Here is a 13,840-nt window from a genome sequence, read left to right as displayed (position 1 = left end):
AGATCCAAGGAACTGTCACAAAAACAACTACTGAGATAGTAGGGAAAGGTTTATGATGGGAGTCTCTTGACTTTCATCTTAGTAGAACTCTTGGGCCTTGACAAGACTAATATTTAGTATCGGCCTTCAAGCCTTTGAAGGGGTATATAAAGAGGAGAAAAACAAAATCTGTTATTTTCTATTTTACAGAAGACAAATAAGAGGGCCTTTCTTAGGCTCAGAATTGTACTGCAGCAAGGTGTGTGTGTGTGTGTGTGTGTGTGTGTGTGTGTGTGTGTGTGTGTGCGCGCACGCAAGATGTTCCTGAATGGAAGGAGGATTATATACCAGAATGGGGACTTAAGGGAAGAGTCCTTGGAGAGAGTTTATTTGATTCAGCCATATTGCTCTCAGATTAATTGTCCTAAATGTCACTCTGCTGTTTAAGTCCATCAAGTCAAGTCCTAGCCATTCATAGGCTTCCTGTGTCATCTATGATCCATTCTTATGTCCTCTTTCCCCACATGCTCTATTACTTTAACCTCCATGTTGGTGGCCCCTGTACCCTAAAAGTGTAACACATGTTCCCCGCTCTGTGAATCCTTCTTACATGCTGACCTCCTTCTCCTCACTTCATATAATTCTCCTCCATTGTGACCAATAATGGTACTGAACAATCAACAAACTAATAAAGTATTCTTTCATTCACTGAATGTCTCATTTATGTAAGCTTTCTATGAAAAGAGATCATTTAGCCAGGCACAGTGGCTGTGCCTATGATTCCAGCGATTCAAGAGGCTAAAGCAGGAGAATCTTATGTTTGAGGCCAGTCTCAACAACTTAGCAAGCCCCTTGTCTCAAAAAATAAACAGGGCTGGGGGCATAGTTCAGTGATAGAATATCCCCAGGGTTCAATCCCAGTACTGCAATACAAAACAGAAAAACAGAGAAAGATCATGCCGTGTGTTCACTGAATTCTCAAATACATAGGGTACATAATAAAAGTTCCTTTTCTTATGGAACATGAAGAATGGAATGGCTTTCCTTTTGGACTGGATGATTCTGTTTTAAAATGTGTGCTGGCCAATGACAACAGTAGGTAATCTGTCAAAAGCTTTTGTACCTCCCTAACTCTATCAATAATCCATTTTCATTGTGTGAGAGAGAAGCAATACAATGTCAGGGTTGAGAAGAGATGAGCTACATGGATTCTACTCTTTCTCTGCCACTTCCTACCTTCATAACTTTGGAAATGTTATCAAAACTCTTCAACTTTCATTATCTTCATTTGCAACATGTGGCTAATCAATCTATTTTCTATGGTTGTGAGTATTAAAATGACTTAATATGGAAAAGGCATATCATAATACCAGGCATGAATAAATTGTGATTATTATTATCCCAGCACCTGCTATTGAGATGGATACAATGTGGCAGATAGCTTTCATTTACCTATCCAGATTTCTACCAAAATCCACACAGCTGCTGTTACAGACTGGGTTGTGTCCCCCCTAAATTTATTTTATTTTAAACCCCAGAACTTTAGAATATGACTGTATTTGGAGACAGAGCCTTTAGGAGCTAATTAAGGTGATATGAGATCATAGGGGCATACCCTACTCCAACAGGACTGGTATCCATGCAAGAAGAGGCGATTAGGACACAGAAGTGTGCACACAGAGGAGAGACCACATGAAGACAGAGAGAGGGGATGGCCTTCTACAAGCCATGGAGAGAGGCCTCGGGATGAAACCAATCTTGCTGTAACCTTTAGCTTGGACTTGCAACCTCTAGAACTGTGAAAGTAAGTTTCTGTCATATAAGCCATCCTGTCTGCATTACCTTATTGGCATCCTTAGGAAACTCATACAGCACCCCCTTCAGGTTCTGGTCACCATTGCTCTCTTGCCTCTTCAGACCTAGGGGCAATAATTACTCCCTGCTTTTGCTAGTGCTAAGATATTGTACTAATCCCTTTGGAGTCCCTAAAACCTACCCAGAGACTTGGGTAGGTTATTGAACTTCCTTTACTGAACTCTCCTCAAATTACCCATGAAGTGTTTCATCCCACTACCACAATCTTAATGTATCAGTAGTAATGTAACTGTCCAGATCTGGGCTCTGTGATTCTACCACGAGATTTCCCTGGATGAGGGTCAAGATCAATTTAAATTTTGCCTAAATAGCCCTGATTGTTAAGATCAAAAAAGTCTGGGCTTGTCTTAAGGGGCAGTTAGTATGTGTATATTTGGAAAAGATTAAAAATAAAATTTCTTCTTAAATGTTGATCTTACGTCTTATAATTTGATTTTATGTCACGGTGGCCACACCTCTTTTTTACTTTAGAAATGAGAAAGGGATGTGATGGTCTCTACATAGTCATGAAGTTGTATTATATAAATTGTCAGCATTTTTTTAACTTTTAGACACTCCTGTTTAAAAAAACATTTATAGAATATAGAAAACTTCCAATAAAAACTGTTAAGCAATGCTAAGTAATCTCTTTATGCTTTACTTTCTAAGTATTCTTCTGTAGCCTCCAACATTCTTACTTACCACTAATTTTTCACCACTCTCTAGAATTCATTGCCACTGAATACCTAAAAGAGGCTTAGGGAGGAAAAGAAGTGATTTCAGGGTTTGAGGAAAGCCAGTTCTCCAAGTGGCATCCTATGGCATTTTATTTATCCTAAGGAAAAACTTACATGGCTTTAAGCTGTGCTGTTTCAGGTGATGGTAGGGGGACAGAAGGAGTATAAGCTTGAGAGTCCTTAGGCCAAGATCACAGTGGACCTGCAGGTCTGGATTAGGGCTGCCTGCTCTGGACTTTCACTAGACCAGCCGAAAACCCAGCCGGAGACTCCCTGTCCCTGAGCTTCACTGCATGTCACTGTGTGAAGGGGCAGCTGTGTGCAGTGGGGGACCCAAGTAGCCAGGGTTCTACTTCAAACCTCATGGCCCAGTGCAGAACAAAAGAACCTTGTTAAATAAGCAGGTTGCTGTGGTGAAGCCTGTGGCTTCCTGCATCACAGGAAGCATAACCAAAGTGGACATGATTGGTCAGAAGGGGCAAAAGGTACAAAGTGCAGCAACAACCTGCCTTTCCTCCAACCCAGAGCCAGCTGCGTATATGGTGGGCATTATTAGCATGATTCTTGCTGTTTGGAGTACTCACGCTCACTCCAAAAACATAAAGGAAAAAAAAATGCTGGAGACTTTGCATAGTTTAAAATCTAGACATTAATTACCTAAATTCATAATCATTTAACTCAAAACCACCAAAATTAAAAAATATCACTTTAAACATTAATGTCTATTTATTCTTTTGCTTCAAATGATTTTCCTTATCATTGTTCTCACTTCAGATATTCACTTTTCTCTTTGGTTAAAATACGTACCGCAGTTTGGAAGCCATTTACCAACAAAAAATTCACAAATTTCACCACCTCCATGGCTGTATCCATAGAATAAGTGATAAAGACTTTCCCTAAGAGAAAAAAATTCACATTTATTAGAAACATCAAATTATGTTTTATATAATATAGTGTAGTGTAGTATATTCTACTACACTTGTAAATTGTACACATCTTCTGTACTTCTGGAATAATAAGGGAAACCTCCGAGTGAGGGTGGCCTAAGGGTTTAAACTTGCAGTGGTGTGGATTGTGTCTCAGGGCATGTTTCTCCAGGCACAGGGGCTAGAGCCTGTCCCAGGTAATACAGACTGCTCAGGGTGACTGGAAATCAAAGGGACAGAGGAGAGCAATGGCAGGCTCAGATTAGCTTCCAAGGTCTTCTGAAAAACCACAGGAGGCATTACCAAAAAGTCTACCACACAGAACCCACAGGTCCTTAAGTTCAAGTCTCTGCCTTGTTTCTTCGAACTACTTGGCACTGGGCCTGAGGAAAATACTCTCACAGCAGGCCAAGAAGCTGTAGCTGCTAAGGGGCCACCCAGCAGTGTCCTCTTTTGATCTCATCATGCTCTCTGTTGCTCTGAACTCTTGCCTTACAAGAGCAAGTCGGGAGAGAGTGAGAAAGCAGTCCCTGACCCACTTCTTGCCCCTACCTTTTTGGAGAAAGGCCAGGAAAATGGAGTAGATGAATGCACGACCCTGAAATGTTAGTAAAACTGTAGCAGCTTGAAGGAGAGACACTGCTCAGGGCAGTCAACATCAGACACTCCCTCTCTCATCCCTAGGCCCGATTAGAGCAGCAGACAGACAGTACTATTTGGTCAAAATTGCCCCCACTAAGATGAGAACCAGTGTTTTCTCAGGCTAAAGTCTTAGGGAAATTATCTAGCTAACATTTTAGTGTGAGAAATGAATAATCTCTGTTGGTTTTTAGTCTGGAATGGACCAGTAGAATCTCAAAAATTCCCTGGGGCAGAGAGTAGAGAAGAAGGGGAGCTGAAGAGAATGTGAGTCTGCATGTGTTCCTCTATGCTCAGGCTCCTGTTTTTTGAGACACCCCTCTCAAGTGGAAACGTGTATAATGATCATATCAACTCATTTAAGAAGGCAGGCATATTGATAGCACTCAATTCATTTTTCTCAACACTTACTTCACTCAGTTCCTATGAAAGTAATTTTAGGACTCCTTTCATAAATTATAATAAGATGGATACAATCTATAAACGGATATTGGGTCTATACCCCATGCAGGGCAGCATCTGTATGCAAAATTAAAATGTATACAATTTTAAGGTGTTCAGAAAGAAAGTTTTTAGTGAAGACAGCATTGGATCCTTGTCATAGAAAACTTTCAGAGTTGTAAACGATGGGAAGAGCACAGAGCCCCTCAAAGGAATTAGCAAATCCACACACAAAGAGCTTCATTTCAAGTTTGGTTCAGTTTTCCAGATTTGGAAAGAGCTTATTAGAATGAACTGAGCTTCTCTAGCAAGCACGATGGGTAATAATTTCACAAGTAGTGGTTGTTTTCTTAAGATTTCTGGAACTAACTATCCTGACTGACCTTATTCTGAGAACATTTTGGTGATATTTCAACATTTCTGGTTCTGGCAGCAAAACGTGGAAAAAGAATCATCACCTGACACTTAGTCAAATGTTTCTTTAAATAAAAGGCTTAGTTTGCATTTGGTTGTAAAGCAGAGTGGAGAATGTGAGACCGTTTTTTTTCCAAATGAGATTGCTCATTCCTAAAGGAAATGACCTCGTTCTTGATGGCTGCTGCTAATTTATGGTAAGGCACTAGGTTTCTCTCCAATGCCACATGGACATCCAATCAATTTACCCAGGGACAAATCCACTCAAGAGCATCGTTTAGGAGAGGAAAAAAGTGTTGGAGTTATTTGTTGCTGAAGTATGTGTTGAAGAAAATTTAGTGGTAAGCACTTCATGAGCATTACTAATAGTGTTGGAATCTATAAAAACATTCATGCAAAATTCCAGTTACTTTGTAAGCAAAAAAATGAATTTTATTTCACTGCGTATATGAGAAATATCTGAGATCATGGATGAATGATCAAGAAATACTTTCAACTAATTTGTTATATTAATATTTGTAATAATAAAAACTTGAAATATGTATGAGAATATATAGTATATGTGTGTATATATGTAAAATGAATATATATTTTTATATATATATATATATATTTATATATATAAAATGAATCAACAAAAAATAAAGAAGTAAAAGAGGTACTTTTGGGGGCAGGGTTGTGGCTCAGTGGTAGAGCACTTGCCTAGTATGCATGAGGCACTGGATTTTATCCCCGGCACCACATAAAAATAAAAACAAATAAAATAAAGGTATTGTGTCCATCTACAACTAAAAAAAATAAATAATTATATTAAAAAAAAGAAGTACTTTTGAAGTGTAAGGCCTGACAAGAAGGAGAAAACCACATTGCAAACAACTTACGCAATTCTTCTGGCAAGTTGCTTGTTTTCAGAGTTCCTCTCACTGGAGGGTTACTAGGGGGTCTAGGCACAGCAACCGGGGGTGGAGCCTGGGGTCCCTGTGGTCTCAGCTCTGCAGGATGTTCCAAGGACTCCTTAGGAGCTCCAGCTCCATTAGGTGGCTGGTGATACTGCTGGTCCCTGGAGAAGAATGTGTTTTCAGTAAATTCTCTCTCTCTCTCTCTTTTTTTTTTTTTTTTTTTTTAACAAAAGCAAATCTTGGGACACAGAAAGCCTTTAATAACTGTAGGAAAATACCAATGAACTTTATTTCTCCTCTGCCTTCATTTCTTATCAGAGAACAGAAAGAAGAGCTTCATGGAGTTTCTGTCAATAAGCAATTCAGCTGGCTGCCATATGTAAGGACCTGTGCTAAGGGTCAAAAGAGAGAAGCAGGATTTGATTTCTCTATTCAAGGACTATTTAATTAGAAAAATAAGTCTCATGCAGGGGGCAGACAAGGTCATCAACAAAACCAAGTAGTGTGATGGTGACATAGGTTGATGTTATAAGCATTCAGATTGAAAAGACATGACTTTTAGCTCATGATAGATAACATTTAATCATGTATCAAAAGGTAAAAAAAAAGTCATGTATGTTTTAAAGTATTTAAGTTATTAATATATGAATGAAAATCTGATTCCGAAGAACCTTTAAAAAAATATCTACCACACTGTGTTATGGTATCCTGGCTTTTTGATTCTCCCCCTTCCTGCATGTCAGAATTGTCCTACTGTGTGGGATTGCTCTGTGATCATTTTCTGAAGCCCAGCCTAAAGCTTCCTCCTCTAACCTTCAACAATTCTGTAAGCATTCAATTCCCTATCCTTTCTATCTAAAATAGCTAGAATTGTTCTTATTTTCTGCAAATGAATCCTAACTGTTAGGGAGACTTAAAACTGTACATCTAACATTTTATTTCACTAAAAAATATTCTGCAAATGTGGCAATATGTTAACATTTTTAATATCTGGATAGTAGGAACACAAATATTTGTTATTTGCTATCTATTTGAAATTGTTTCATTGTGTGTATGTGTGTGTGGTACTGGAGATTGAAATACCCATGATGCTATACCATTGAGCTACATCAAAGTTAAAATAGTCCTGCCTCAGCCTTCTGAATAGCTGAGATTATAGTGTGTGCCACTGCACTGAGCTTACATTATAAATTTTTAAAAAATGTTTTGATTACAAATCTATGTGTTTATGCTTTCTATAGATTATTGCTTATTCTTTCATATTTTTATATAAGCATCATAGAACATTCTTAAAAGTCTAACATAACAGGATTTAAAATAAAATTATACAGCATCTCAACTATATTTCTAAAATATGAATGTTTAAGGATGTTATTTTACTTTACATTTTTATTAATATAGAGAAAATAATTTCTATAAAATATACTTTCATCTAATGGAGATTCAGTTCCTCACTCTTTTGCATTAAATCTTTTTATACCAAAAATCGATTAGTTGTTATGAAAGATGATTGTTAGTTTGATAAAGAAGTATTAAGGCCTTGATAATATTAAAAAACTTCCATGTAAAAACAACATCATGGAGATTAATGATAGAATAAAGTTTCTCTATTAAGATTATCTTCCAAGTTATCAGTAAGAGGAGAATTAGCTCCTTACCTGAACTCATTTTTCATTATTCTAAAATGATAAAATAAATCAAGGAGACCACAGCAGGGTTAAATTGATGTTATAAAACCAATTACTCTGCAGTACCATTGCAATTGTTCTGTAAATCTGAAGTTATTTCCAAAAAAAGTTTATTTTAAAAATTACAATTTCCTCCCCTATTCAACACCAAACTTATTTCATAAAGATACTTAAATTTTGTTTGTTTTCTTATATGATTATCCTGCTATAAAAATCTCTTTTTTACTAGGCACAGTAGTGCATGCCTGTAATCCCAGCAGCTTAAGAGGCTGAGGTAGGAAGATCACAAGTTCAAGGCCAGACTCAGCAACTTAGCAAGATCCTGTGTCAAAATAAAAAGTAACCATGGGTTGGGAGTGGTTAAGCACCCCTGGGTTCAATCCCTACTAACACACACAAATTGCATTTTACTTAATTCCATTATTTTTGTTTGAGAAAAAAGAAGTGTCTGTCTGGAAAGAAAATATAAGGGTTTCTGAACTTTCTAGAAAAGGGGAAATCAGGCATATAGCTTATTTGCCATTGTTAATGAGTGAGCTATTTTCCTTTCAATAAAAATTTTGAGCTAATTACCAATTTCTGTAGTTCTGAAAAATCCACTTTAATAGGATCTCCATATCTCATTCAGTTCTATAAAAACAGAATGTAGTTTTAGAGTGGCATGTGAAAGTTCTACATGAACAAGAGCAAACATTTCATCTTTCTTTCCAATTTCATCATAAATTAGGAAGCTTCATTTATGAGTCTTATATAAATTAGATTCATAAATTAAGAGAAAAAAATTTGAGAGTGAAAAGAGCAATAAGGAGAAAAATGACTGAAAGATGATATGATCTGGATATAGTTTGAGTATGTTCCCCCAGGGTTCCTGGGTTGGGAGGTTGGTTCTCAGTGTGATAGTGTTAGAAGACATTGTGGAACCTTTGAGGAGGGTTCTAGTGGGAAGTAATTAGGTCATTGAGGATGCTGCCCTTGTAAGGAATTGATATAATTCTCATAGGACCCTGGTTAATTCTTCTTTTTTCTAATATTTTTAATTATAGATGGACGCAATACCTTTTTTGGATTATTTATTTTTATGTGGTGCTAAAGATTGAACCCAGTGCCTCACAGGTGCTAGATAAGCACTCCACCACTGAGCTACAACCCCAGCCCTGACCCTGGTTAATTCTTAAAAGAGAGTTGTTATAAAGAGCAAACCTAAAAAGTTGGGAGTAGTGGCACCACATGTCTGTGATTCCAGCTGCTTGGGAGGCTGAGGCAGAAGATCACAAGTTCAAGAGTTCAATGCTACCCTGGAGAACATAGCAAGACTCCTATATTTAAAAAAAAAAAAAAAAAAAGCAATACTTCTGCCATCATGTCAGTCTGTTATGATGTAAGGCAGTGAAGAGGGTCCTCACTGGAGACTAAATAGATATAGCCCACAGATCTTAGACTTTCAGCCTTCAAAACTATGAGCTAAATAAATATCTTTTCTTTTTAAAGTATCTTGCTTTAGATATTTTGTTAAACCAATGGAAAAAAAGAGTTAGACAACTGAAGTCATAAAAAATCAGAATTCCTTTTCTGGAAGAAGCCTAGGAGAGGGCCAATAATGGTACTCAACGTGTATGAACGTTTTCATTACAAAAGATAATGACAGGTTATTTAAAATTTCTATTTGGAATTAATTGAATTTTAAAATTTAAAGTAAGGAATAAGATTAAATAGGAACATAAACAAGGAATATAAAAAGAATTTTATAGAAGTGGAAGTTGATATTAAAAACAAAAACTATTTTGCAACTAAAAGTTCAGGTGATCTGAAAGTAAATGAAGAAGGTGTGATTCAGAGAATATCTTAAGAGCTTTCCCTTGAAAGGCATTTTGACTAGTCACTAGTGGCTTTTCTATAACTGGTAAAGAGATACTGTCAACTAGTTTCCACTTCCTTCTGACCTGAAAAGTTTACAGTGGGTGGTTCCACTGTGTCACTGTCACTAACCTGGGTAGTAAACCTACAGAGAATTTTGAAACATCTTTATTGCACTGTCATGATGCTTTCTCATGTTAGAAATATGTGAAGGTTAGCCCTGTCATACTTACTGACACCTTGGAAGTCCTGGAAAGGAGAAGTCTCTTTGTATAGGCCTCTCTTCTTGGTGCCAGGGACTGGGATAATTCGGGATAACCTTCTGCACAGGTGGCAGGCCTCTCACAGTTGTCCCAGGTAGGGGCTGCCCAGGCAGAGCTGGCTGGATCACTTGTTGGTAGGCTGCTCGAGGGTAGTTGTGGCCATCTGTAGGCGAAGACAACAAGGAGAACAGGGATGATGGACTTTAACTCCTTTGTAAAACAGGAGAGGTAAGTTCAGTGAAAATGTTTGTCTCCATACCAACTGAGGGCTCTGGGTATAAGCTACCATCTCCATGATATTTTTCTTATTTCTGAACCACTACTTAATAGTTCTCAAAATTGATTCACTATTTTTCCCCTAAATAAAAAAATTTATGCAATCATAAGTTTGGTCTTCTAATTAGAAAGCTCAAAGAACTTTTAAAAAACTCTACATAGACTCCTATTTTAATAAGATACTTAAGATAAAACAACCATGAAAATGGAAGGCGATCCTCAGGGTTATACAAAATGATATATAAGAGGAAAGGAGGGGTAAGACAAGATAATACAAATGGAAGAAATGATTTACAGTAGAAGGGGTAGAGAGAGAAAAGGGGAGGGGAAGGGAGGGGAGGGGGGATAGTAGAGAATAGGACTGACAGTAGAATACACCAGACACTAGAAAAGCAATATGTCAATCAATGGAAGGGTAACTGATGTGATACAGCAATCTGTATACGGGGTAAAGTTGGGAGTTCATAACCCGCTTGAATCAAACTGTGAAATATGATGTATTAAGAACTGTGTAAGGTTTTGAACGACCAACAATAAAAAACAAAAACAAAAAAAACCCAACCATGAAGACCTTCTCTCACACCATCATTTCTACCATAATTTTCCAAGGTTCCAGAACCCAAGACTAGGAGAAATTGTCCTAATGGTAGATACAGAATTGCTATTCTCTCCTTTCCACCCCTTTGCATACACACACACTCCACTTCATCTTTTGAAGGGTAAATGAATGAAAACTTGACTCATCCCTCTGGGAAATTTAGCCAACCAGTCAGCAACATCTTCCAGCTTCCATGGACTCTCTTGCCTATGTGCACTTAGGGCCAGGGCAATTTGATGATGACAGGGATTGGAGTAAAGCCAGGGCTGACAGGGACTTATGTGAATGTGTAACCTAAAGGAAGTTGGCTCTAGCCAGACCCAGAAGTAGCAGGGTCCCAAGGGAAGAAGGGCAATTCAACTGATCAGATAAGAGAACTGAAGAGAGATACAGAGATAAATATAGGAACCCAGTCTGGGAACCCAGACAGGGTGAGTGGGGTGGCCTGTGAGGGAACCACTCAGGCCCAGAGAGGCTAAAGCTTGGGGAAATCTGAGAGGTTCAAGGAAACTGGAGAGAACTAACTGGATGGCCCTTTAGGATGAACCATGAGCATCTTCTGGTGGCCCAAGCACTGCCACCTCTGCTCAGGTTAGAAGTAGGATGATCCAGTGAGCATAACTACTTGGGACAAGAAGGATCTTTAAAAAACAAACAAACAAACAAAAAAACATGTATTTTTTGGTCTTAATTCTTTTTCTGATTTTAAATAATTTCTGATTATAAGTAACATTCATGTTTGTCTGCCATGTAAGTAGGCTATATGCAGGGACGCATGGTGTAATAAAACTGTCAAGAAAGTATCTTGTAAGTGTCAAGCAAGAAAGCATAAGGTAAAGTAGATTGGAACCAGAATTGAGAGGTGAGAATGAGGCTAAGAATTTAATTTCTAGTCAAGTAGCCATGATGTTTTCAAGGAAATAAACAAGGAAGTGATGAACACGAGTTCAGAACAGAAGACAATGTACATGTCATTAGTGTGGTTGCCTCCAGGTCCTCCCCTGGACTCAGCAAACTTGGTTGGGTGACCCTGGTAATGTGCCCAAGCCAGTCTCTCATGCCTGGTCAAATTCCCTGGAGTCAATCTATTGTCTGCTTTAACTCTGACATCAGCAGGGTCCTTTCTGTCATGACTCCTCTGGCAAAAGTGAGCATGCCCCCCAACCTACGTCATCTCCTGACTCCAGCCAGTGGCCCTTGCCCTGCTTTGACTTAGGCTTGGTCATGACAAGTGGCAGGGTTCAAGGAAGGGACGAAGGAGAAAGAGATCTGATAGGGCCTAACAGCATCCAGATGATGAAGGAGACCAGGAATCAGGGGGCAGCTCCATGAGTGGCAAGTGAGATCTCTGTGGTCCAGGACAAGATATTTCACAGAGGCTTTCCTTTTACTGCCTTTTTATTTTTATTTTGAGACAGGGTCTCACTAAGTTGCTAAAACTGGCCTTGAACTTGCAATCTTCCTGCCTCAGCTTCCTGAGTCTGGGATTACATGTGTGAGCCATAGCACCTGGCTGCTTTTACAGCCTGCTTAGGGCAGACCAGATACACTCCAGGGAGTCTAGATTGCCAGTGGGAGTTTCAGGGCAACAGGGTAGGTCACTACTGCTGCTCCAGCTAGAAAAGAATAAAAAGTGCCACTGCCATCAGGTCACCAGACAGGGGCCAAACCTGCTTTTAGATTAGCCTTGCATAATTGGGCCATTTAGAAATCCAACTATTGATACAACCCTCTAGACATTATTGCGATTCAGATCCACCCTGCATGATCAGGTCTGTGCCCTGCATGATCAGGTCTGTGCCCTTCTTGATCTTATCTCTCCTATGCTCTCACTGGCTTACCAGCCCCATCTTTTTCTTGAACATCTCAAGCTGGTCTCCACCCCTGGAACCTGAGTTGCCATCTTCTCTACCAGAATGTTTTTGCCCTAGATCTTCACAGATGAATTTCTGTCATTCGGGGCTCCTCCAGACATTACCTGTTCAAAGAGGCCCCCCCCTTCACCCAGTTACCTTCTCCCAACCCCAATTTATTTTCCTCATCACTCTTCTGGGTCTATGTGAGCCTGACTTACTTGTCAGCTTCTTGCCTGCCTTCCTCACTAGAATGCAAACCCTGTGAAAACAGGGACCATGTCTGTTTGCCACCATGTCACCACACACAGTACTGCTTCATGGGCAATGCTTAATGTGCATATGAAGCCTGAATAGTCCCTAACTTACTCACAGGAAGTGAAGCCATTTTAGACTCTACTGTCTGCTTGCTAAGTCTTGTGTTTCCTAAACCATCTATTTCTACTTCTTGTCTGTTTTTTTTTTTTTTTAAGTCAGTATCTCTCTCCAAAAGTAGAAAGAAGAAAGACAAGGTCAAAGAGGAGAAACTGTTAGTAGCCTTGAAAGCTTTTCCAAGGGAGGGGCTGAAAGGAACTCATCTGAAGTTTTTAATATTTGGAGCCATTTTTGCTTCCCATATCCATTAATGAGTGGCTAATAACATTTTATTTGCTTTAAAAGAACTACCAAGCTCTAATCATAGGGTTTGTTTCTTTTCCAGAAAGCGGATGTTAGTGCTGTTAATCAAAAGCCTTTGAATCAAGGTCATATGATTTCTAACAGATTATTTCCCTCACAACATGTTTTTGTCTCATAGCAACAAATCGTATCATTAAAATCACTAAGGCATGTGGGCTAAGTGTTTGATTAGCTGTAACTTTCATTTCTGAAATGGCCACCTGTGGTAAAAAGTTATGTGAGCAGATGAAAATGATCCACCTCATTGATTTTAAAAGTTGGGGTACTGACAGTATAATCCTCTGTGCTGTCCTTTTATTGTTTAAAACAAAGAAATATTTAATATTAGAGGGTCAACCAAATATAAGCTTCCTTTTTGTAAGTGGAACTTGACTGCTTCCCCCCCTCCCCCTGTACATTTGGCTGGTTGTATGGAAAAGTTGCTAAATAAAAAGTGTGTTTTGTCAGGTAAATGAATATCTTTTCATTGCTGAAGTTTTAATCATTCTGTTCTGTTATTATGACCATACCTTATAGTTTAGTTGGCTACTATATACAACCATGGCTAACATTTATGATCCCTTGCTATATGTCAAATACTGTTCTAGGAAGAATGTTCAGAATAGAATCTGAATTCAACATGGGCCCTTGCATCCTTCATCCTCTGTCACATTATTCTCTCCTCCTCCAGCTCTGCTGCTATGCTTTTGGTACTTTAACATAGAGCTCCTTGCTTCCTCGACTTTCTCAGCCTTTAGGTTT

At 38.7% G+C, this 13,840-nt stretch overlaps 2 protein-coding genes across 3 annotated transcripts in view; one reads left to right on the top strand and one right to left on the bottom strand.

The window, feature by feature from the left end:
• Traf3ip2 (TRAF3 interacting protein 2) overlaps positions 1-13,840 on the bottom strand; it is a 40,136-nt gene that overhangs the window by 8,146 nt on the left and 18,150 nt on the right. Inside the window, exons 3-5 of one of the 2 annotated variants that reach the window (XM_005337418.5) lie at positions 9,665-9,857; positions 5,872-6,050; positions 3,378-3,466 (exon numbers count right to left, since the gene is read on the bottom strand). In XM_005337418.5, the coding sequence (XP_005337475.1) occupies positions 3,378-3,466; positions 5,872-6,050; positions 9,665-9,857 (461 nt within the window). Of the gene's footprint in view, positions 1-2,535; positions 3,300-3,377; positions 3,467-5,871; positions 6,051-9,664; positions 9,858-13,840 lie in introns of those variants that run through there. The other variant, XM_040283221.2, reaches the window with a different exon arrangement.
• The window catches only part of LOC144366091 (uncharacterized), a 108,341-nt gene that overhangs the window by 83,546 nt on the left and 10,955 nt on the right, over positions 1-13,840 (top strand). The window lies entirely within an intron of this gene.

This window comes from Ictidomys tridecemlineatus, chromosome 8 (assembly GCF_052094955.1).
Source record: "Ictidomys tridecemlineatus isolate mIctTri1 chromosome 8, mIctTri1.hap1, whole genome shotgun sequence".
Taxonomy (NCBI): Eukaryota; Metazoa; Chordata; class Mammalia; order Rodentia; family Sciuridae; genus Ictidomys; species Ictidomys tridecemlineatus.
Note: the sequence above shows the minus strand (reverse complement) of the source record. Positions and strands in the feature narration are given on the sequence as shown.